This window comes from Gobio gobio (assembly GCF_949357685.1).
Source record: "Gobio gobio genome assembly, chromosome: 17".
Lineage (NCBI taxonomy): Eukaryota > Metazoa > Chordata > Actinopteri > Cypriniformes > Gobionidae > Gobio > Gobio gobio.
In genome coordinates, this window is record NC_137110.1 from 44753668 (window position 1) to 44778230 (window position 24563).

Here is a 24563-nt window from a genome sequence, read left to right on the forward strand (position 1 = left end):
TTTTTGTAAATTGTAAGGGATTGCAAAACAATTTAGTAGGTTCTAAAGAAATCTAACAAACATAAATCCAGATAAAAAATACAATACTAACAACATAAAAAAAAAAATCAAATAAAATGTTTTAGATTCAAAATTAATTTCAAGGGCTGCTTCTAAATACCATTTTAGTACAGAGATGACATTAATGATATACAACTTTGTTTACAATACACAAAAAGTATCAACAATATCATCTGTCATCTGAACAGGAGAGAAGAAAAAAGTTAATAATTTGTTAAAGACCATGACCATGAGGGTAAGATCTTAATTTATACATCATTTAGAGTGTACAAATTGAAGTTGTTTTATTTGCTTTCTTATTTATTGAGGATGTGATAGTTTTAAGCTACATTTGAATTTCTTGCTGGAAAATATCCGTATTGTGAGGTGTGATATGATACCCGATACCACAGGTGCGCGCGCACCTCCTTTGGCTCTCTCACACCCTCTGTCATCGGCCACGCGCTTGCGCGACCCCACCACCACACGTGACGTCAGACAGCAGCATGGCGGCCAAGGTGACTCCAGCGACACTGTATTTGACTAAAAAATTATATTTCACATTTTTAGCTGTCGACACTTAATTGCAGTCAGTGATTATAAGCGGGAGTAATGCTAATAGATATAGAAATGAGATCAGTAGAGCGAGTGATAAGCGTTTTAAACGACCCGGCGCGAGCATCACTGGGCTTATCACAACGCTCGCGCTGAAACTTTGACTGAATTCAGTATCTGTGAGGATCATAAAACCATAAAAAATATCAGAAATCAGTGTTAAACAGCTTTAATCAGCTCTTTAACAGCAGTTTGTGTTGTTAGCGATTAGCTTTTGTTTATAAAGTGATGTCAGGCGTGTAAGGATCATGTCGTGTGGGCGAAATTGGGCTCATTTTATTCTTCAGGGATTCTATGGCTTCAGGCGTGTTTGTGTTGATTAATTAGTGGCTGGTTTATTTTTGCTAAATTTGTTCCTTTTAAAAACTTGTTTTAGTTTTGCATATATTTTGTGCAATATTTGTTAGCCAATATTGAAAATGCCCTTAAATCTTGTAGAGCATTTGCGTGAGGATGTAGTTTTGACCGTTTTCTCAATATAACCTTGTCATCCTGGGACTGAAAAACACTACGTTTTGTCATAGACACAGATAGATCTGTTAAAACATACAATACATTTCACTAGACAGGGTGATGCTTTTTTAAACTTTAAATATGGATAAAAGCTCTTTAGTTTCACTATCCATCTCTAAAGTGTCATTCAACCTTCTTCTTATTATCCTGTGTTGTTGTTTTACAGGTGCAGTCAACCAAAAGGGCCGACCCTAATGAGCTGAAGGTCATCTTTCTAAAGGTAAGATTAAACTGTAGAAATACTTCCTTTAAAAGTCTTATTTTGGTCTAACATCATCAGGTTATGATGGTTGGTTTGTTTCTTCCTTTACACTAGTAAATTGAGTCCATTGAGCAGCTTTAAACTGACTGTGCAACCTTAGATGCAAAAGTCAATAGTGTTATGACTTTGGTCTGTCATTAATTCTTTATATTCCTCAGTCACGCGGCATTTTTTTACTGTCACGCTGTTGTCAGTAAGTTTAGGATGCTTAAGGATGTCAGGTTTACTTCAACATGCACATCATGACCGATTTGAGCCGTCTCCTTTTTCCAAAACAAAACACAGAGAGACTGACATGCTCGGGAACGTCTAGACACCCATGAGTGATTGTGGGTAAACGGCTAGTTGTGTGTTTTCTTCATTTCAAACATGAATTTGGAAACATCTATCTCTGTCTTTAAATGTCCTTCAGGGCTTTTATGTTTATGTTGTGATTTGCGATCACTTCCGCCGTTGAGATCTTGTGCGTCTGTCAGCCAAGAGTAGTTGTTTCTTGGGCCGCGTTGGGCCGCTTTGGTGTCTGGTATCATAGTGACTTGTGTGCGATGTGGCTCTATTAATAGGACTCAAGCATGTAAGATGGATATTTGGAGGAAGACCTGAATGTCAGGGCAATAGATGGATGAGTGAAAAATGTCTTGATAAGGTCAGAGGGCATCTCCCTTCAACATTTTGTGTCTGGAAAATACACAACTTACTTGGCTCATGATGAATATCATGTATTATGCCTAGTTGTCCCAGTAGGCCGATGTTGGTACTTGATAAATAAGCAAGATTGCAGCTTGCATGTTGCCAAAACAGTTGTTTGAAAGAGGCCAGTATTATAATCAAATTCACTGGGGGCATGCATAATAAAACTCTTAAAGGAACACGCCATTATTTTTGAAAATAGGCTAATTTTCCAACTCCCCTAGAGTTAAACAGTTGAGTTTTACCTTTTTTGAATCCATTCACTCCGGGTCTGGTGGTAGCACTTTTAGCATAGCTTAGCATAGATCATTGAATCTGATTAGACATTTAGCATCTCGCTCAAAAAATGACCAAAGAGTTTTGATATTTTTCCTATTTAAAACTTGACTCTTCTGTAGTTTACATCGTGTACTAAGACCGACTGAATGGCCCACCCAATCAGAAGCTTGGCCCACCCTGGCCCCACGCAAAAAATAACCGATTTCAATAGTTCAGCTCCAGATTTTGAGAGAGATCATGGTTTTCGGTTGCTTGCCATGAAAAAAATCTGCTTGTTATTTAGAAACTAGAAAGCCGGATTTAAGTCTCTTTTTTCAGCTTAAGCATTCAAACGATTTTAAATCATTTTGCAAAAAGACTCGCTCGTGCGCTGTTTTCTCTCTGCATAGCCTACACCCAAAGCGCACGCTGAGAGCCGTGTCTAGACCATTCTCATTTGCGTCTCATGTTCACGCGTAATTTCTTTACAGAGAATGATAATTTCTGTTATTTTTCCACATATGTGATATGAATGGTTATCACACAAGCCACAGTGCTGTCTTCATCTGCACTGTGGCAACAGAAAAAAAAAAAAAAGTAACTGAGTAATTTCCATAGTCACATTCTGTTTGTGCTCTACCAAAGAAAACAGATCAAACAGCACAACCTCTGCGTCTCGGAGCAACACTGTGTTTTATTCCTCAAATAATCAACGTATTTGAACGAATCAAATGAGTAAATTATTTATTTAAGCTACCCATTTATAAATACAGTCGTTTGCTAAGTTAAATAAATTAGCACTTTGAACAAATCAGTTGAATTCAACTCACTCCTTAATACAGTAGCTAACCTACTGGCGGTTTTAATTTCAAATTTAAAAAGTAGCCTTTTTTTTAAGTAGCCTGTTATTTAATTAACTATTAGCTACTAATTACATCTTCAACAGTGTAATTGGATTACGTTACCAATTATTCTTTTTCTAAAAACTATTCCATTACTTATTACTTTCTAAATCCCATATCAATCTCTTTTAATTCTTTCAAATAAATAATATAAAATTGCATAAATTATTCTTGAACTGACCAAAATATTTAAAGGGAGAAGGTTACATTACAGTGTAACATAAGATGTAAAATTTTGATGTTAAATCCACTATTGTTTTATATAGAATTGTTGTTGTAGTCTATACAGTATTTGAATCACATCAGAAGTAACTGTAAATTACAAAGAAATTAAGAGTAATTACTTACTTTACTTTGAAATAATTATAGTATAATTTGTTTAATTAGTTAGTAATGCATTACACGAACACTGATTTTGCAACTGCAGTGTAAATCCGTTCATGCCGCATTTGAGTTGCATTAAGTGTATTAATTTTGTTGATACTGACTTTATTTGATTGGTAATAGACATACAGTGTTGTCTTATTCTGATTGAATTGATTGATTTAATGTAAGAATCTGACATAAGAGGACACAAATATGACAATACATTTAAAAATACTATTCATCTCTGGCTTTATTGTGGTATTTTAGGGTTTTGATCGTCTCTTGACTGAGAGACGCATCCTGTATTTTATTGTATTATAATATACTTCTAAACTTTGACTAGGCTAGGCATGTTGCATATTAATTGTTCTAGGAACCTCAAAGGATATTTTAACTTTTAAAATATTATTAATTTTTGCTAATGTATAATGATCATTATTAGTAGCAGCGTAGACAGAGCCCAACATAAACTCAAGCTCAGGGGCCCCCAGACCCCTCAGTCCTGCCCTGATTTGATTTATTCATGCTATTGCTTGTAATTTGTTCTTACGGACTGTTTACTTGTCTTAATATTTATTAATAAGACTTTTTTTGTGGTGGGGCCAGTGTAAATATTTTTTTAGGGCAAGTAAAAATCTGGACCAGAATGAACCTGTAGAAACGTTCCTTTGGTTTGAGCCCTGTAAATATAAAGAGTTCCTTTCAAGACCTGCCTCTTTTGTTATAAAATAGTTTTGTTACTGGGAAAAAATAATGTTAAAAGTCTGGGCCCACCGTAGGGCTGTAACGATTTGACCAAAAATAAAAACCTTGGTTAATTGAACATTTTACCTCAATTATGATTAATGAACGATTATTTTGCTTTTCTTTCTTTCTCTTTTTTGCTTTCCATTTTTTGCCCTCATAAGGTTTTCGAGTAAGTTCCTGATAAGGTTTTTTACTGTAAATATTTTCTACTATTAAAAGTGGAATTTTTTTTCTAATGAAAAAGTGCATTTCTTTGTGATTTCAGCAGTTATTGTCTATGGGGCAGATTTCTGTTTGTTGTACATCAGATACAGATAAATTAACACAGCAGGCATACATTACATTTATTTGAATGCATTAATGAGAGAGTGATAGATTGTGTGTGTGAATTACTCATACTGTCTCTATTCATTATGAAGCTGTGGTTTTACTTCAAAGGTATTAAAATAAATGCCTATAACGGTTGAGTTTCTAAGCTACTTTAGTGACTTTACTTTAGTCACAGGACACAGGAACACAGTTCCTAATCATATCTGTCTAGAAAATCACAACTTTTAATTTTCGTCGGTCTTAGTACACAATGTAACTATACACATCACAACATGTAAATAGGAAAATGTTGGCGTTATTGAGCAGTAGGCTAGCTGGAGCCATTTACCTCCAATCTTTGTGCTAAGCTAGGATAGTGGTGGGTGCGTCAGACAGAGTTATGGCACACAAGGAGATATGTATGGACTTATCTAACTCTGGGGGATATGGTGGTTTAGCCCTGTTTTATGTATTGGTGATGACATTGTTTCAAAAATCAATGTTTTGAGGTTCAAAAAATACTATCACACATGTTTAATCAGGCTTCATATCCAAAACAAATGCTGTAATTGTGTTTTTTTTTTCCCCCTCAGTATGCCAGTGTGGTGGAAAAGGATGGAGAGCGGTACATGACACCCACTGATTTTGTGCAGAGGTATTTGGGCCTCCACACGCAGCTCCACTACAATCCTAAAACTGTGCAGCTGCTCGCCGGAGTGGCAGACACCACAAAAGATGGGTAAGACGAACATATTTCCTGTCTCTGTACTTATTCTGTAGTCTAATTATTGACGGTTTGATCTGAGCTGAACTGAAGGTTCAGGCTTCAAATCTAGATTTAGAAAATTATGTTGTGTACATACGTGTGTAATTGCAAGTGATCCAACTAATATTGAGTTTAATAGAATAAAAAATTGTCCTAATGTATGATTTTTCATTCAGGCTGATCTCGTACCAAGAGTTTCTGGCCTTTGAGTCGGTGCTGTGTGTGCCTGATGCCCTCTTCATCGTGGCCTTCCAGCTGTTTGACAAGACGGGCACTGGAGATGTGTCCTTTGGTGAGAACAGTATTGAGTGTATAGAAATGTCTTGTTTAAAATGGACTTCTGTACACCTTAGGCTTGCTGCAATAGTTGGTGTTACCGGTGTTCAGCTGCAACACCGGTTACATAATTTGCCCATCGTGGCACCGCCCCCCACTGTCGTTTAGATTTTTTTTTTATGGTAGTAAAAATAATTTCATTCAGTTAGAGAACAGACACTACAGTTAAAAACTGAACGTGCCTGGCCAATGCAGCGTGAGCCAAATGAGAGTCACAGCACAGACCAGCAGCAGGAGTCAGATTTCATATATCATGAGAGTGAGGAGCTGAGTGACAGTCGACGGTGGAAGATTGGGGTTCAAGTTTGTCACTGTACTGTTTTGTTGTTGTGTTTTTCATTAAGAATAATAATGAACCCACAAACTGCAAGCGATTGCCTCCCCCAAATTGGCGCTAATTTTAAAGTAAAGTAAAATGCACAATGTGAGCGCTTTCAGTTCATTCCTGTGGAAGCTCAACTGCCAAAGGAATTAATTGAAACCGGTATTACCAGTGTTAGCACATGTCGATTAACTGGTTGGAACATATCCTAGTACACAATATTTATGTGTGCTTTTCGTAATGTTATAATGTATTCCTACTCCATTAAAATCAAAACAGAGTCAAGTATTTGTGTGGTGCATGACGTTTCCTATGTAGGTCATTCCTGTTAATTCACTTATGAGGTTTCATTTAATGCTGCCTATGTAGACAACAAGGCAGCTCACAATGTTTTTGAACAGAGCCATAGTGTTTTATTCCCTTTTACAGAGTCAGCTGATCATAATATAGTTATGCTAGACAAACAAGCAGCTTAACCTTGAACACACAGTCGTTCATTCACACACACGTTTATATTTTCAGTGAAGACACTGTCAGGAATGTTGCACCGCCTGGCATGTGCTTCAGGAGTGTAAATCTGTCCATGTCCGTGTTTTTATAGAGAATGTGCGTGATATCTTCAGCCAGACGACCGTGCACCACCACATCCCCTTCAACTGGGACTGTGAGTTCATCCGCTTGCATTTCGGCAATAACAGAAGCAAACGCCTCAGCTACCTGGAGTTCACCCAATTCCTGCAGGTACCATGCCAAACATGAATCCAACTCAAAATTATGGGGACTATATGAATTTTATTGTTTTAATATAATAATATTAAATATTCTAAAAAATATAATTATATTTAATAAAAACATATTTTAACATAGTAATTTTAATAAATTAATATTTGGATACAGTAATGCCCACAGGATGCTGTAGTAAAAAAAATAATTTGGGACTAACAATGCTAAAGGCCGAGACACACCAAGCCAAGTTGGCCGTCGGGCAATCACGGGATGTTTTTGAGTGTCGGTTGGCAAAGTTTTTTGGTGCTCCGCACCTTTGGCTCTAGTAGGACGCTGTTTGGTTTTTTGAGCCTATTCAGCATGTTGGATCAGTGTCGGGCCGTTTGTGAGAGAGAGAACTCCAAGAATAAAAGCATGCAAAGAAGTCAAGACGGTACAGACAGAAAGCTGTTATAATTTTGTCATCTTACTAGTGTTGCCTGTTTTCATTTTAGTTTTAGTCTAGTCTTTGTGTCAAGCTGTCATTTTAGTTTTTATTAGTTTTAGTCACGTTCATACTCTTTTTAGTCCAGTCAAGTTTCAGTCAGCTAAAAGTCTGAGCATTTTAGTTTTATTTTAGTCAGAATTATCATTACTATTTTCATCTAGTTTTAGTTGACAAAAACTGATGACATTTTAGTCTAGTTTTAGGCAGTGAAAATGTGTTTTTAGTAATGCAATTCTATTTAACCCAGTCAGTATAGTATAAGTACCTAGTAGTATTGACAAAACCAACATTTTCTTTCAGCCAAACCCATTTCAAACAAGGTTATTTTATTATATTATTGTTACCCTATAGACTCAAGAATACATCCATTCCAGACACGGAAGACACTCTGATTTGAATTTACAACATAATTATTTTACCAACCAAACATATTAGAAGTTCACACACATACATTTAAATAAAATAAATAAAAACATTGAGACGTCTCTTAAGGTTCGTGGTGTTTTTTCCCATGATTTTGTGGCCACATTTCTCCCGAACTTTTTCCACAACACATTCCGTTTTCTTTTCCACTTCTATGTAATAAAAGTTTTCCAAATGTCGTTTCTTCTTTTTCTCCCTTACGAACCCCGGCTGGCCGGCCATCGGTCCCTTTCTCTGTGTCAGACTTAACTTTGTTGTCGTTTACGCTAACTCACTGCAGCTGCATCTTCTCTAAATAATGCCACGAGTAGGGCTTGAGGAAGTGAAGTGACACCGCCTGCAGCCCCTGAAGTGAGACACACAGAAGTACTGCACAATAATAACAATAACGCGACGAAATAACGTTATAACATTTAGTCTCATCTCGTTTTGGTCAACGAAAATGAAGAGACATTTTAGCATAGTTTTTATTTTGTAAACATTTACTCTCGTTTTTATCCGTCAACAATATTGCATTATACATTTAATTATAGTCATCGTCACATGACCAGCATTAACTGACCAGTCCACTGACCACTGACCAGTCTTGTCTTGTTTTCGTCACGTGATAAAGGTTAGTTGACAACGATATTTAGTCATAATTTTCGTTGACGAAAGCAACACTACATCTTACCTGAGCATTCGAATGCACAAATATTTTCATAACAACATGAGCCGACTGGAATGAAGGAAGTGTTCAGTGTGATTGATTTTCAAAATGGTAAGCAAGCACTGCTTTGTTTACGGTTTGTATTTCTGCAGTCCTAGTTTTGGTTTCCCTTTTTGAACGATGAAAATAGACTATTGATACCTGCTGATATAGACACATATTTACTTACACGCAGGTGCAGAACACACATGCTAGTTGACAGTCGCCTTTAGTCCTTTTAGTGTGTTCAAGCACAGCTTATTGGCCGAGATGCAGTTGATGCGAGGCGACAACACAGTCAGCTTTCGTCGCCGCTAGTTCTTTGACGTCGTCTTGGTGTGTCATGTACTTAACCAACCAAATCTTGACCTTTTGGTCTTTGGCAGTGGCGAATTTAGGCATGGGCGATATCTTGATGGGGAGAGGCACGGGGCACCCATGCAAAAAAAAAAAAAAAAAATTTGACAAATTATACAAAGGGGGTTGGTTCGCCCAGGGAGCCATATGTGCTTTAACTGTCACTGGTCTTTTGCAAATATTTTATATAAGTTCATCCCTTACCCAAAATCTAATTTCTCTTTCTGTGCTTGTGTTGTCATAGGAGCTGCAGCTGGAGCACGCAAGACAGGCATTCGCACAGAAAGACAAGGACAAGACCGGCATTATTTCATCCTTGGATTTCAGTGACATCATGTCCACCATCAGACACCACATGCTCACACCTTTTGTGGAGGAAAACCTTGTGTCTGTAAGTGTGCATCTCTCTTTTTGATTTGCCGAGATGGAGTTTGTTGTAAAAGGTTTATATGTGTGTCTCCTAGGCAGCAGGGGGCGGCACCTCTCACATGGTGAGCTTCTCCTACTTCAATGCCTTCAACTCTCTCCTGAACAACATGGAACTGTTACGTAAAATCTACAGCACTCTCGCTGGAACTCGCAAGGATATGCTTGTCACTAAAGGTGTGTGCTGTCCGTAATCTCACTTTCTGTTCTTCCGCACATGAAAATAAAAGTTTTTCATTTTGCAAAATTGTCTAACATTTTCTTTCCCCTCTCCATCTGTAGAGGAGTTTGTTCATGCTGCAAATAAGTTCGGTCAGATTACCCCTATGGAAATCGACATCCTGTTCCAGCTCTCAGGGCTGCACTCCCAAACAGGGTACTTTCCTTTTTTTAAAACAAGTTCATCCACATGTACATTAAGCAGCATTATCAGCTGATCAGGTGTTCTGCAACACCCCCCTTTCTACTAAATATATCTTTTGGACTGTTCTTCTTTTAATTTAAGTAGTCGATGTTATTTATTTAGTATGATGTCTTTAGGACTTGTTCAACAAGATCCTTCCAGAATTTTTTTTAATTGTATTTTCTATTTTATTTTGTTTGGTTTTATTTTATTTATACAACTCCTATGTAACCTCTATCATGAAAATAGCATTAGTTGCTGATATGGCATTAGAATTTCAGTAACATTTTAATTGTCCAATTTAGACATTCTGCTAACTATTAGTAACTTTTCAACTAACACTCATTAGAGCAGAGTCCTGCACGGGTCCGATTTTGTAAACCCGTACCCGCAGTGCTTAAAACCGGATCCGACCCGTTTTCCGACAACAGCACTAAATCAAATCCGCACCCGACCCGACTCGCTTAAAATAGAACCGACACCCGACCCGTACCCGCAATAAAACGCTTAATGTAGGTAAGACACTGTTATTAAGAGACCAAACTCAGTAAACAGAATACTAGATCGCGCGCGCACGGTTGTGATTCTTCTAGGAGGGCGCGCGCGCTGCGCGGCCACAGAAACTGATATGGATTTGAAATTATTTTATCAACTTGAAATACAGGCAAGGCATATTTTTGTATATGCATATTTTTAGGAACACATCTACAATATACATGCATATATTTTTATATATAGGCCTATATTCGTTTGCACATGACTGTTTAAAACCCGTGTTTAGACCCGTGTTCTCCCTTGTCCGACCCGCACCCGTATCCGACACCAGTAGGATGTTTTTCACCCGTTTCAGCAATATTTGCGGGTACCCGCACCCGTGAAGGACTCTGCATTAGAGTATTAGTGGACTGTTAGGTGAGGGATCAGGTTAGTAGATAAAGTTGTAGTTGTGAAGTTACTTATAGTTAGTAGAATGTCTAAAGTGGATCATCAAAATAGTGTTACCAAGATTTGCACTGCTTACCTACCTAGCAGCTAATCAGGCGTTTATGTATGTTATGATGTGTAGACGATTAAACCTGGCTGATATCGAGAGGATAGCACCACTGGAGGAAGGAGCGCTGCCATATAATCTGGCTGAGGTGCAGAGACAGGTGAGTTTATCTGTATGAACGATCAGATAAGAGTCTATTAGGGGTCATTTAAATGTGTGTGTATATATATTACTGAGGAAATTGTATTGCTATCAGTGAGCTTGCCTTGGCGCAAACAGCTAATTATGGCACAAAACACCTTTTTACTTTGGGTTAGGGATTTGACACCACTCTCACAAACATATTGGACTGTAATTTTTATGATCCTGCTAGAAAACGTTTTTAATCAGAAACATGTTTACATGGAATATTTCATGAATGTATTTTAGATTTTCTATCTTATGGTAAGTTGAAATGTTTTATATAGTAATTTAAATGTTACGGCTTGTGATTAGGGTTGGGCCGATAGACAATGCCATCGTCCATCGCCGATGGCTGACAGACATGATTGAACGCATCATGATGTCCCCGCCCCCCCACAAATAATGAAGTTGTTCCTGATTACAATACAAATTACATTCAAAACAGTTCAATGAACACAATTTAAACACTTATTGTGCAAAAAAACTCTAGACGAATTATAGCCTACCAGATGTTTTACACAAACTAATCCAATGATATTCAAATGGCAGACCGCGGTCCGCATCCCAACCCCGGCATGTTTCTATCCGGACCGAGAGACAGAATGGTAGCACCATTTTCCTGTTTCTAGTTGAAGTAAGCAGAGTGTCAAAATAGCGGCGATGATCACATCGCAAGCACTCATGATATTTTAACACTATATTCTCTAGAAGTTTTATCTAAAGCCTAACAGGCTTCATTCAAGACGCAGGATACATTAACGGAGCTTAACTCTCAAACGCAACCCCCCGATGTCATCGTCAAAAGCAATGTTTCACTGTAGACAACATTGTCTGATGCAAATTTGGTAGAATTCTCCCAACCCTAATTGTGATATTGACCTTGTGTTTGTTTGCCATGTAAATAGCCTCAATGCTAACATGGTGTTATGTAATAAACAACAACAAACACCACCACTCTCACTTTCTTTAGAAAATGTAAAAACCTGGTTAAAACTTTTTATTCAGGCTGATGTCATATATCTGAAATACAGACTGGCCCTAAAACATGGTGCATTTAGTAGGGCTGTAATCTCCCAGTCGATTATTAGTCGATACGTTCTGGCTCGACCAAAATTCTGATTGGTCGTTTTTTTGCAGCGTTCATTTAATTACTTTTGCCGCGTTCATTTGATCAGTTTTGCCGCGTTCATTTTATCAGTTTTGCTGAATTCATTTAATCAGTTTTGCCGAATTCATTTTATCTGTTTGGCCGCGTTCATTTCATCAGTTTGGCCGCGTTCATTTTATCAGTTTGGCCGTGTTCATTTCATCAGTTTGGCCGCGTTCATTTCATCAGTTTGGCCGCGTTCATTTCATCAGTTTGGCCGCGTTCATTTCATCAGTTTGGCCGTGTTCATTTCATCAGTTTGGCCGCGTTCATTTCATCAGTTTGGCCGCATTCATTTCATCAGTTTGGCCGTGTTCATTTCATCAGTTTGGCCGCGTTCATTTCATCAGTTTGGCCGCGTTCATTTTATCAGTTTTGCCGAATGCATTTCATCAGTTTTGCCGAATTCATTTGATCAGTTTGGCCGCATTCATTTGATCAGTTTGGCCGCATTCATTTGATCAGTTTGGCCGCATTCATTTGATCAGTTTTGCCGCGTTCATTTCATCAGTTTGGCCGCATTCATTTTATCAGTTTGGCCGCATTCATGTCATCAGTTTTGCCGCGTTCATTTGATCAGTTTTGCCGCGTTCATTTGATCAGTTTTGCCGCGTTCATTTAATCAGTTTGGCCGCGTTCATTTCATCAATTTGGCCGCGTTCATTTTATCAGTTTTGCCGAATTCATTTCATCAGTTTTGCCGCGTTCATTTTATCAGTTTGGCCGCGTTCATTTCATCAGATGGAAAGCACTAATTGCTAAAGGGGGTGTTTTCAGAGTACCCCAGATTGACAGATTGAAGTACGCTACTTTGATGTATAGGCCTACTATTTATTTAATTGTGAGAGCGTTTTCCTAGTCAGTCCTCTTCTACCATGTCAACAAAGACATCGGCAGTGTGGCAGCATTTTTTTAAAATAGAAAATTGGAAAAAAGTCGAATGCAAATTTTGCAAGCAACAGTTTGCATATCACAGCTCGACTTCAAACATGTCATATCACCTAAAAACGGTAAGCTAACTTGTCTGCGTTAGGTTGCCCCTTCTGTTTTGAGTTGCCCCGTCCCTTTTATTATTGTGCAAACTGCAAATTTATTTCTAGTATTATTTATTGGATTTGGGCACTTTATTATAAAAAAATGTATTTGAGCTAGGCATGTGCCGGTATCAAATTTTCATGTTGCGATTAATTGCTGAAGCTTTTATCACGGTATACGGTATTATCACGATATTGAAATAAGTTGCAAAAAAAGTGTTGTCATACTACAACAGGTTAAATCACTTTCTTATAACAAAAGAACCAAACATTTAAATACAATAAAGCAATACACAAAAATTTATAAAGTAAACAAATATTTAAAACAGATTAAAGTGCAAAAGAATTATAAAGAACAATAGGTATGCTGAAATGTACATTTAACTAAGATTAATACATGCTTTAGAAGTATTTTTCATTGTCAGTTTGTTAATGAATGAACTAATGTTAAATACTGGAGCCTTGTAAAGTGTGTGATTGAACAACAGTCAGAACATATTCAAACAATATCTAGGGCATGTAATTTAGTTCAGATTAAAATATAAAATGCAAGTTTGAAAATGAATAGCCTTAAGTCTTTAAGTATTATGTATTAGGTTATGTGATTACTGGGGAAACGGCTGCATTTCTGCTGTTCCGTCAGCGGCCTCTGCTGTCAAAGAATGAATGTGCACTTCAGCGCATCTCCTCATTCCGCCATGTGCTCGGCTCATGCACGGTCTATTTACATCAGTGCGTTCCTCTTTGACGTGTTGTTCATTTTAAACGGTTGATGGGTAAAGTATTCTTAAAATTCATTCTAAAAATCTGAATAATTCGTAATAAATCATTATTGACGGTATTTTGAAGTGCCCACAATAACAATATTGTGCATGTTCATTATTGCGGTATATCGTATTACCGTTTACCGGCACATGTCTAATTGGAGCCTTATGCGCGATGCGCTGTGCCCACTGTTTGTATTCGTTTTGAGCCAATGCTTTATTTTTCAGTTATGCACTTTATTTCGTTTCTGCTCTTGATCTGGCTTGTTGAATAAATATTCTTTTTTTATTAAAGTGGACGTGCCTTTTGTGTTTAAGAGTAAAAGCTTTAAGTTAATACTCTATTCGTGTCTCAGCCGCGAAGCTGAGCTGATCCTATGTTCGAGCTGCACAGAGCGGCTGAAATTATAGTGTCTGTCAGTTATTATAATACATATGACAAAAACAATTGTCTAAATTATGTTGCATATTCCTCAAAAGTTCTTGTGATAATATCACTAGTTGACAACATAGTACTATATTTTCGGAAATCATAGGCTATGATATTGCACTGGTGCACGTGATGCAACGCTGTCAGAGCCAACAGACTCGTGTGTCAGAATCATTTCAGTCCAAAATAAAAATGTCAAAAACAATTTAATATACTGCAAATAGCCTACTAGTTTTTTATGTTTATTTATAATTCATTTAGGCAGATGATAAGGCCACCAAGTACTGCGCTCAGTGTGAGGCTAATTAATTTAACGGGTTTTTTTCCTAACGTCATTTTTAGTCGAAAATTTCAGGACCTCAGTCAACCAAGATTTTCTTTGGTTGATTACAGCCCTAGCATTTAGTTTGATATCTCACATGCTGTTTTTCTCTTTGTGCAGCATGGGGATGTATCTCGGTCTGTGTTGATGCAAGTAGGAGAGTCAGCGTACAGGTTTACTCTGGGCTCCATCGCTGGAGGTAAGAGTTTAAGGCTTATGATCATTTCTCGTAGTAGGTTAAAGACCCCACGAAATGGATTGTGGTCATTTTTCCATTCTGTCTTATGTATTTTCTTCTGACAAAGGAAATAGGTAGCAGAACATTGTTTCCTTTTTTAGTTCACATTAAAGTAGGGCTGTACGATTAATCGAAAAATAATCGAAACCGAAATTCAGAACCTCTAACCGGCGTATTTTTCCCATGTCGGTTATTTTGGTTTTAGTCATGTGACTCCGCCCCGTCAGTCACATCAAGTGCAGTTTGCAGGCACACAGAGAGATGCAGGAGCGGTTATCTTTGTTTATAGATGCCCATAATCACTATAGTAACTGCATGTTTTACACAGTTTATACAGGTCAGTTAATTGCCGTTCTTATAGCCTACGCGCTGCCACAGACACACACACACAGACTTCCCGAAGCCAGATTGCTTTCACATTCGTCCTCATAAAGTTTGTCAAGTAAATGCGTTTAAAGGCTTGAACATTTAAAACGATTGTGCACTATTCAAAAACAACAATAAGGAAAATATCTCCGTTCAGTGCTCAGCTTTTTTCTGTGACACAGAGCCGAGCCGTGTCGCGTCTCTGACAACGTGCGCGTGCCCTGAAGGCAGACCTCTTTCACCTGCGTCCTCACAAAGCTTTGTCATTTGTATGTTTTAATGCCTGCCAGTTTCAACATTAAAGCGATTTTAGACCATCAGATGTGTATTATGTTGAACTAATGCCTGATATATTGTGACAAACGAACACTCAGACAGAAGCTCGTACATCACGTGAAGATCGCGCGCAGAGGAGCACAGAAACGCACTAAAGTAGCTTAGAAACTCAACCGTTATTGGCATATATTTTAATACCTTTGAAGTACAAACCACAGCTTCATAATGAATAGAGACAGTATGAGTAATTCACACACACAATCACTCTCTCATTAATGCATTCAAATAAATGTAATGTAGGCCTACTGTGTTAATGTATCTGCATCTGATGTACAACAAGCAGAAATCTGCCCCATAGACAATAACTGCTGAAAGTGAACCATTTCCTTCAAGTATTTTAAAATCATAAAGAAATGCACTTTTCATTAGAAAAAAAAATTCCACCTTTAATAGTTGAAAACATTTACATTACAAACCTTATCAGGAACTTACTCAAAAACCTTATGAGGGCTAAAAATGGAAAGCAAAAAAAAAGAGAGCAAAATAATCGTTCATTAATCGTAATCGAGGTAAAATGTTCAATTCATCAAGGTTTTTATTTTTGGTCAAATCGTTACAGCCCTACATTAAAGTCATAAACTATGATTTGCTACTTTCAATTGCTAGTCAGAGGGAGGTGCTATTAGGAGGGGGGACATTTATTGGCCAAAAATGTGGATATGCCAGCCAGTGTACAAGATGGAAGTGTTTTTTTTCCATTTTCCTAGAAGAGTTGTACTGCAAATTTTAAAAGTGTATTTTAAGTTACATGTCAATTTTCGATTATTGTTAACATATTAGTGCTTCTAGAAATGGACTAAAAACACTGAAGTGCAATTACATGGGTTTTTTAAGAGTCATATTTCTATAGCACACTATCAGGCAAAGGTTTGGGATCGGCAAGTTGTTTATTTAATTAATACTTTTATTCAGCATGGATGCATTAAATTGATCAAAAGTGACATTTATAATGAATAAATGCATGCATCCTTGGTGAGCATAAGAGACTTCTTTCAAAAAACAAAAAAAACTTACCCTCACCAAATGATGTTTGAATGGTAGTGCATATCTACTTTTGTTTCAAAAGATCAAGAAAACTGTTTCCATGGCTCTTCAAATGCACAGGTTTTGCTGGTTTAAATTGATAGTGTATATGTGTTTGACTATATGCAATTTAACCTGTGTGTATGTTTTTAGCCACTGGTGCCACAGCTGTGTACCCCATTGACCTGGTCAAGACCCGCATGCAGAACCAGCGCTCCACTGGCTCCTTCGTAGGAGAGCTCATGTACAAGAACAGCTTTGACTGCGCCAAGAAAGTCCTGCGATACGAGGGATTCTTTGGCTTTTATAGAGGTTGGATTTGTGTTGTGTTGACATCTCTGCTTCAGAAAAACCATATAAAGTGTTTGTCTACATTGACTACGTTTACATGGACAGCAGTAATCTAATTATTAACCTTAATCTGAATAAGACAATATTCTGATAAAGGTGTTTACATGAGTTGCTTTTAGAATATTCCGTTCATGTTCCCGTTGTACATGTTATAGAACATAGATCGATTAATGGCACACGTCATTACGTCCCCATGCCACGCAGTCCGACGTTCCCTCCAGAATTTCACGTATCAACGTATCATTCATTATGGTACCATATACCGTTTTGGGTGTTTAATTTTTACATTTTACGAAAGCGACAGGCCTCCTCTGCCACCGAGACAAACTCGGAGGTACTGGATGACAGTACAAAGTAAGGACTGATGGGAGAGAGTTGCTTGAAGCCAAGCCGTGCTCTCTTGTTTGCCATCAAATGGTTGACCGCTGCTGTTTGCATATGCGTCCTGTCGCAAAATGCAGCAAAAACTCCTACACAACGTGTCTGGATCCCAAATGGCACACTTCATCTGCACTTACGGTCTTGGGGACTTAGATTGGCTGTTGCGTACTCATGTCCGTTGAGTCCATGAGACCGTAGGGTGTCCCATTCATCATTTTAGGTTAGCGCCCGTTATGCGCCCTCGATGTAAACTTCAGATGAGCCCGCATGTTCGCGAGCTACACAGAGGACTTTTCCCGGCAGTCAAAGTGGCATTGCGTCACAAAAGTGTGGACTCAGAGGAAGACCGTGAGGGTTTAGGGTGCCATTAGAGATCCAGCCATAGTGCGATTAAGGTGTGTACATGTCTATAATGCACTTCGATAATGCGACTAAAATAGGAATACTCCACATGTCTTAATTTGATTTGTGTTTACTTCGAGTATGACTTTAGCCGGATTAAGGTAATTAGAAATAGCCGTTTACATGGTAGTTTCTTAGAGTATAGTCTTAATCAGTTAAAATCGGAGTATTGTTGTCCATGTAAATGTACTGAGTGATCATGCTTTCTTTGCCCTACTCTTCATCTGTTTGTTTCCCCTACAGGTCTTGTTCCCCAGCTCATCGGAGTGGCTCCAGAGAAAGCCATCAAGCTCACTGTGAGTCTCATTAAACTGCCTGTAGAAAGTCGTTTCTGAGCCGCTGACAGTAAAACCAGTTTCTTGAGTTTCTGTGTGTCTGTCTTCCAGGTGAATGACTTAGTGAGAGACAAATTTACCACAAAAGATAATACGATACCTTTTGCTGCTGAGGTTCTCGCCGGTGGATGTGTGAGTATAATAAACTGGACAGAACTGTTCATCTGGGTTATGTTGGACTGCACTGGCTGAGCTAGTGCTGGGCGGTATGACCAAAAATGTATATAACGTTTTTTTTTTCTAAATGATATCTGTTTCACGGTATATGACGGTATTTTTTCCCCCTAGGCATGACTGGGTGTTAACCAAATTTTCTACTGATTGAGAGAGGAAATACTGCAGTAGAATAGAATTGAATAGAATGCCCTATTTTACTGTTATGAGTGAATATTGTAGAAAAATTCCACACTAGAGTTAATACAGGTTTGCTAAGCCCCACAAAATGATGCTATGGAGTAGAGCTGCAACTAACGATTATTTTTTCTGTCGACTAATCTAACGATTATTTTTTCGATTAGTCGACTAATCTAACGATTATTTTTCCAGATTAATCTTATTATTCTTTTTTACTGATTATTGTATTTCAAAGAGGGTAGTGAATTTGTATATTATTTTAACATGAAATCAATGAATGATGACAATATTAATTGTATTTCAGGAAGGGTAGTGTACATAGTATGCCATTTTATAATGAAATATATGAACAAAAGAAGCTTTTTAAACATAATATATAATGATACTATTCATCATAAAATGTATACAGAGTAGGCCTAATTAGGAAAAGTTGTTTACTATAGTAGTTGAGTATGATTTACTTATTGATTTGTGTCAATAGTAAACGAAAATGCACTTGTATTTATCTGCAAAAGGTTCACATACAGGAGCTTTCAGCATAGTGTTAATGTATAACTAGTCGTCTATTTTGAAGATACATGTGCATAAACAACGACTAAAAGCTGCCAGAAGTTTTTGCCCAAACTTCAAAGACACATTTAAATGATTAAAGCTAGAGGCATATCTTAACTTTAATGTTACTTTAATCATGTAAACTACCTATATACAACAAGTTATTATGCATATGTGTTTGGGACAGAGCGGAACCAGGTCGCATTAACAGCAGATATATGCAGCCCATAATAAATAAAAGCACGAGACGTACTGGGGTCGGAGAAGAACCCAGGAAAATGTGACCGTCTGTTGCAATACACGCGCCACGGTTCAGCTGCGCGAGAGAACACTGGCAGCAGGGTTGCCAGGTTTACACAACAAAACCCACCCATTCGTTACTCAAAACTAGCCCAAAACAAGCCCAATCGCGTTTCGGGGAGGTTCTCTGGTAAACATCGCGTTCGGGGTGTTAAATATGTGTGTTTTTTTGCTTCAACCCGCGGACATGAGACACAGCCCGCGGCAACAGTGTAGAAGTAACGTTAGCCCAATTCCGCGGAAAAAGCGGACTTGGCAACACTGACTGCAGTGTGAAAGCTCCCGCTCTCCACGCGCACAGCTCCTGCTCTGCCACCGCGCGCAGAGTGAAACCGGCATTACAGAGCGAACAAAGCACAGTTTTTTTCGGCTTCTGTTTAAAGTACTCCCACACTTTTGAATGTCGCGGTCTGGCTTTATATGATAAATGATCATTTTCACTATGCCCGGGAGCAGAAGCTGCCATTATTCTAGATCTTCTGTTCCATTCTAGAACGTAAATAATGTGCCGCCGACGCGTCGACGCATTTCACGCACGTCGACGTATTTTCGTAGTCGACGTCATCGACGACGTCGACGCGTCGTTGCAGCCCTACTATGGAGAGACAACCAATAAAACACAGACCTGCAACACACTCATTACAGGCAGATGAATATTAAAATATGACCACAGAGAGAGAAAAAAACAGAGTTGAGGGCACCAAAAAATCTTATCTTGTTGTTATAAAAATCCTATATAACAACAAACCGTGTCAGCGCGGTTGTGATCAGTATGGTTCAGTGTAGCCTAATCAGTGCACATTTCATTTGAAGACGTGATGAAATGTGCGAATACACGCTTCGGGTTCACGTTTAGAGCACTATAGTATATGAAATATGTCCATAAAAAACTTAGACGCGCTCGCTCCGGTCTATATCTGATATATGATCCATGTGGTGAGCGTTGTTAATCTCATCGCGGCGCTCCGCGCAGAAACCGCTCTCTCCCGCGCACCGCGAGTAGTTTGAATTATCCACTGTAATCAAGGGCTGAATCAGATATCGCCCCTATAACCTCAAATAGAGCATTATTTGGAGGGGACAGCGCTTTGTAGTGGTGTCCGAAACCCTAGTGGATGTTATTAAATGCACTCATTCTATCCCACATCGCACCGCAATAACGAGTTTACAGCTTATGTACACACAGCGGTTGTCCGACTTCACGCACTCGTTTTCATTCACTCCTTCAAATAAAGTGATAATGTAGGGAATAGTGAATGAGGGTATAGGGTGCGATCTCAGCTGTGCTCTGACTGCTCTCACTAGTACAGTGACACAGTGAAATGGGTCCCCTCTCAAACAATGACGCGCTGCGCCGCGTTCCGAATGTTGTTTAAGCGACATATACCGGTATTGCGGTTTCATCAAAATTCATATCATAACAAAAATAAATATTCAGTATGAACCGGTATACCGCCCAGCACTAGGCTGAGCTGTCTGTCTCTGTCTTTCCAGGCTGGTGGGTCGCAGGTTATCTTCACCAACCCTCTGGAAATCGTGAAGATCCGTCTGCAGGTTGCCGGTGAGATCACTACAGGCCCCAGAGTGAGCGCGCTCAATGTGGTCCGAGAGCTTGGCTTCTTTGGCCTCTACAAGGTGGGGGATGCGACTTTGAATCCAAGCAAAATTGACATTGCAGTTTCTCACTGCTTACATTCAGAAAACCGTTGAATATGGGTGCTATGCCTAATCGTAAACTATTACTATTTTCCTCCACAGGGTGCCAAGGCTTGTTTCCTGCGTGATATCCCCTTCTCTGCCATCTATTTCCCCGTCTATGCTCATATGAAGACACAATTTACAGATGAGGATGGACGACTGGGGCCTCTGCAGCTGCTGACCGCTGGTGCCATCGCAGGTCAGAACAGAACTTCAACTTTGTGATGCTGGCCCAGTTCAATTTCAGTTAAGGACTGGTTGCACCCTTCCAATAACATTTCTAATACATTTTATTTATTTATTTATTCCCCTTTTTTTTCGTGAAATTGATACATAAGTTTCATAACGTTCAGATGTAGTAAAACATTTAAAAAATACAACAAAAAATCTGTTTACCATGACTAACCGTACCAGAGGCTTAATCTACCATTATAACTATTTTTATAATTTCTTGTAAAAATGTCATCATCCCATCTATTTTTATTGCATTATATTGATCTTATTGTAAATGATTTATCCGTGTACGCGTTTCATTCTTTTTTTCTTTAAAAAAGTCATTTCTAGATCTTCTGAGAAATGACAGACTTCTCACTGCTGATGTAAGCAGGGTTTCTCCAATCATTTAAAGGGGTCATGAACTGGCTTTTTTTATACTGTTGTCTGAGGTCAACTTATGACGTTTGCGTGGTTTTTACATTCAGAAACATCATAATGAATAAGTAATAGGCTATTTTCTGCCTTGGTTTTGAGGCTTTCTGAAAAACGCTCAGTTTTGATGGACATGCCGCACTGAAGACTTGGAAGTAAACGCCCACGGCTTGGATTGGATAAGATTTGCATATTTAATGAGCTTCAGCTACCGTCAGTACATGTGGAAATTGTTTTGAAAGCGTCTGGAGAAACGCTCACAGGGCTTGCAAAATATCTTTATCAAACAAACAATGATTCATCTCTCAGCCACCCGCGATTGATTGGAATGTTATTTTTTTATTACCTGGCCGGCCCGATCAGTGAATATAACTGCGAACCGTACACACACATGCGCGCGCAAGAAAGGAATGTTATTTCACTATTTAAGATAGCAGGTCGGTGATGCGTTTTTGGTAGCCCGTCTGAAAAACACATAGCCCCAGGACGTTGGGCTTTGCGAGTCCTGGCCCATAATGTTACAAGTCCGTGTCTGATCACGAATGAACCAATAACACCTCAAATAAAGGAGCCTGTGACAGTGTGCTAAGGTATGTAATCAATAGATTTCAAACGGTCTGTAACAAAGCAATACTAACACATATAAAAAAAACATGTTTTACTCACATAAGTGTGTGTTGCACTGTTCCTGATGGATCCAATATAGAAGGCACAGCATTGTGTTTTAATCTCAATATGTCTGCAAATCCACTCTCGACCTGTATCTTGTTTACAATCGATTCCACGGTGAAATGAATCAAACAAACGCAATGTCTTGCGCACATGAACTGGATCCGTCATGTTTATTGCTTGGTAGCGTGACCCATTTAGCTCCACGAGTCGGTGGGCGGGCTTGAGGCGGTACTTCTGCATTCTATGACGTCAGTGATCGACATATTCTGAGATCTCTCGTTTTCTGGGCCTGGTGTCAATAAAAGCTCTTCTTTGACTAACAAGGACGTTTTCAGCTCCGAAATGAAATTTTATATATCAAAGGCTCAAAGGAAAGTTGATTTCTCAATTCATCACTCCTTTAATCCACTTAAGCCCCGCCTCTGCAGCTCACGTTCATCTTCCTGCAATTTGGAGTGCAACAGCCACATCCCAAAATACAATCAAACTGAAACGACAACAAAGTCCCTGCCCTAATTTTTATTTTATTTGTCACAATACGGAAGAAAAGATCTTCCACTACTTTCATTTCATCACAACTTTTTCAGACAGAATGAAACTGCATCCGACCAGATTTCCTGTTTTCTTTCATGTATTAATAGATGTCTGAATGATTTTAATCGACAGGTGTACCCGCCGCTTCACTTGTCACCCCTGCTGATGTCATCAAAACACGACTGCAGGTGGCTGCCCGCGCTGGTCAGACGACTTATTCTGGAGTCATCGACTGCTTCAGGAAGATCTTAAAGGAAGAAGGCTTCCAAGCACTATGGAAGGGAGCTGGAGGTACACACTCACACACACACACGTCACACAGATTTCATTACAGTCGCGTCCATATTCACTCACAGTCCTCTCTCTGTCTTCTTCGTAGCTCGTGTGTTCCGTTCATCCCCTCAGTTCGGTGTGACCCTGGTGACCTACGAGCTCCTGCAGCGATGGCTCTACGTTGACTTTGGAGGACAGTAAGTGTTGCTCATGTTAAGGATGATGGTTGGTATAGCTTAAATAAGCACACTTTCATTTGAATTCTACATTAATGTGCCAACGTTGTTGCCACAAACAATTAAAGCGGCTAAAATGTTCATATATGAACTCTTAACCTGCCATTAAACTGAATTTTATGGCAATTTCTCAGAGCCTGACAAATATGTTTGTGGAATGTACTGAGAAATCACACTTTGAAAAGCCGTCAAAAAACTAGCCAATCAGAAACACTATGCCTGTGAATCACTTTGCGTTCAGGTTGACTAACATAGAGGGCTGGGTTTTGTTTTTGCACCATTGGTAAAGCATTTCATCCAGTGACTCATACAGTGTATGGTGGAAGTTTGTACGCCTGGAATCGGTTACAGAGCTTTATCTGCATAAAAAGCATCTGCTAAAGCAAAAACGTATTTTCTTCCCCTTCCAGTCGGCCTGCTGGTTCTGAACCAACGCCCAAATCCCGGATCGCTGAGCTTCCTCCTGTCAGTTCTGAGCATGTCGGTGGTTACCGTCTGGCAGCCGCCACCTTTGCCGGGGTGGAGAACAAGTTCGGACTGCACCTGCCCAAGTTCAAATCCTCCGGGGTCACAGCCATTCACTCCGAAACGCCCAAGGAACAAGCTGGCGCGTCATAAAGTCAAGCCCCGCCCACCATGGCCTTGTCCTCCAATGGCTGCATGCCTCACTCCCTCCCACAGTCTACATTTGCCTACATTTTTCCACTCCTCTTTATTTTCTCATTCATTTCTTTCAGTTTTTAGGTGGGGGACATGGGAAATTCTACTCGTTTTCAGAGTCTTGTTGCTTTAACCCATATCAGTGCCTCAGTTTTGGTGAAGAACACTGGTTAGTGTGTTTGCTAAAGCACAGGGTAGATGTTTGCCACACTGATCAAGACCTAAAGCGACACATACAGTGAAATACCCATCAAGGGCTCTAGAGAAGTTCATCAGCCGCTGACTAACACTGAATCGACTGTGTGGCTGTAACGAGAGCTAAAGAGCTTTTCATGAAACACTCCTGAATGAAAAACCATAACACGCCAATTGATTTTACGTTTCTCCCTACACTCCCCAAGATGCACATTTGCTGCTTTTGAGTTTTAGTCTCCTGATTACCGATGTATTGTTGTGACCGAAGCATGCTGTAGTGCTTTTCATTTGCTCAATCGGCTTTGCGTAGCTTGCACATGTACTGTATATACATGTACATCTCATGCACAGAGACTTCTCTCTCTCCGTCACACTGACTGATGTACAGAGGTTTCAAAACGTGATCAAAGGAATCATGGTCAATTTGAAAAGTAGAAAATAATTTAAATGCATTTCATTCTTGTATTTTATGGAAATAAATCAATACTGTTCAATTTTATTTC

At 39.0% G+C, this 24563-nt stretch overlaps 1 protein-coding gene across 1 annotated transcript; it reads left to right on the forward strand.

Annotated features, from left to right (window-relative positions):
• Positions 1-451: 451 nt before the first annotated feature.
• Positions 452-24559, forward strand: slc25a12 (solute carrier family 25 member 12). Its single transcript, XM_079841118.1, has 18 exons — positions 452-557; positions 1334-1387; positions 5295-5440; positions 5644-5759; positions 6727-6866; positions 9051-9197; positions 9271-9409; positions 9515-9608; positions 10702-10786; positions 14627-14705; positions 16623-16781; positions 17847-17899; positions 17990-18070; positions 20639-20779; positions 20903-21041; positions 22829-22987; positions 23076-23166; positions 23616-24559. Exons 1-18 carry the CDS (start codon positions 546-548, stop codon positions 23821-23823), a joined length of 2043 nt encoding a protein of 680 aa, XP_079697244.1. The 5' UTR covers positions 452-545; the 3' UTR covers positions 23824-24559.
• The last annotated feature ends 4 nt before the right edge of the window (positions 24560-24563 follow it).

What these genes read in the sequence shown, in the direction of transcription:
- slc25a12 (XM_079841118.1), top strand. An exon ending in GCAGACACCACAAAAGATGG is followed by an intron (nt 5,441 to 5,643) that starts GTAAGACGAACA and finishes TTTTTCATTCAG; the next exon opens with GCTGATCTCGTACCAAGAGT. An exon ending in GGATATGCTTGTCACTAAAG is followed by an intron (nt 9,410 to 9,514) that starts GTGTGTGCTGTC and finishes CTCCATCTGTAG; the next exon opens with AGGAGTTTGTTCATGCTGCA.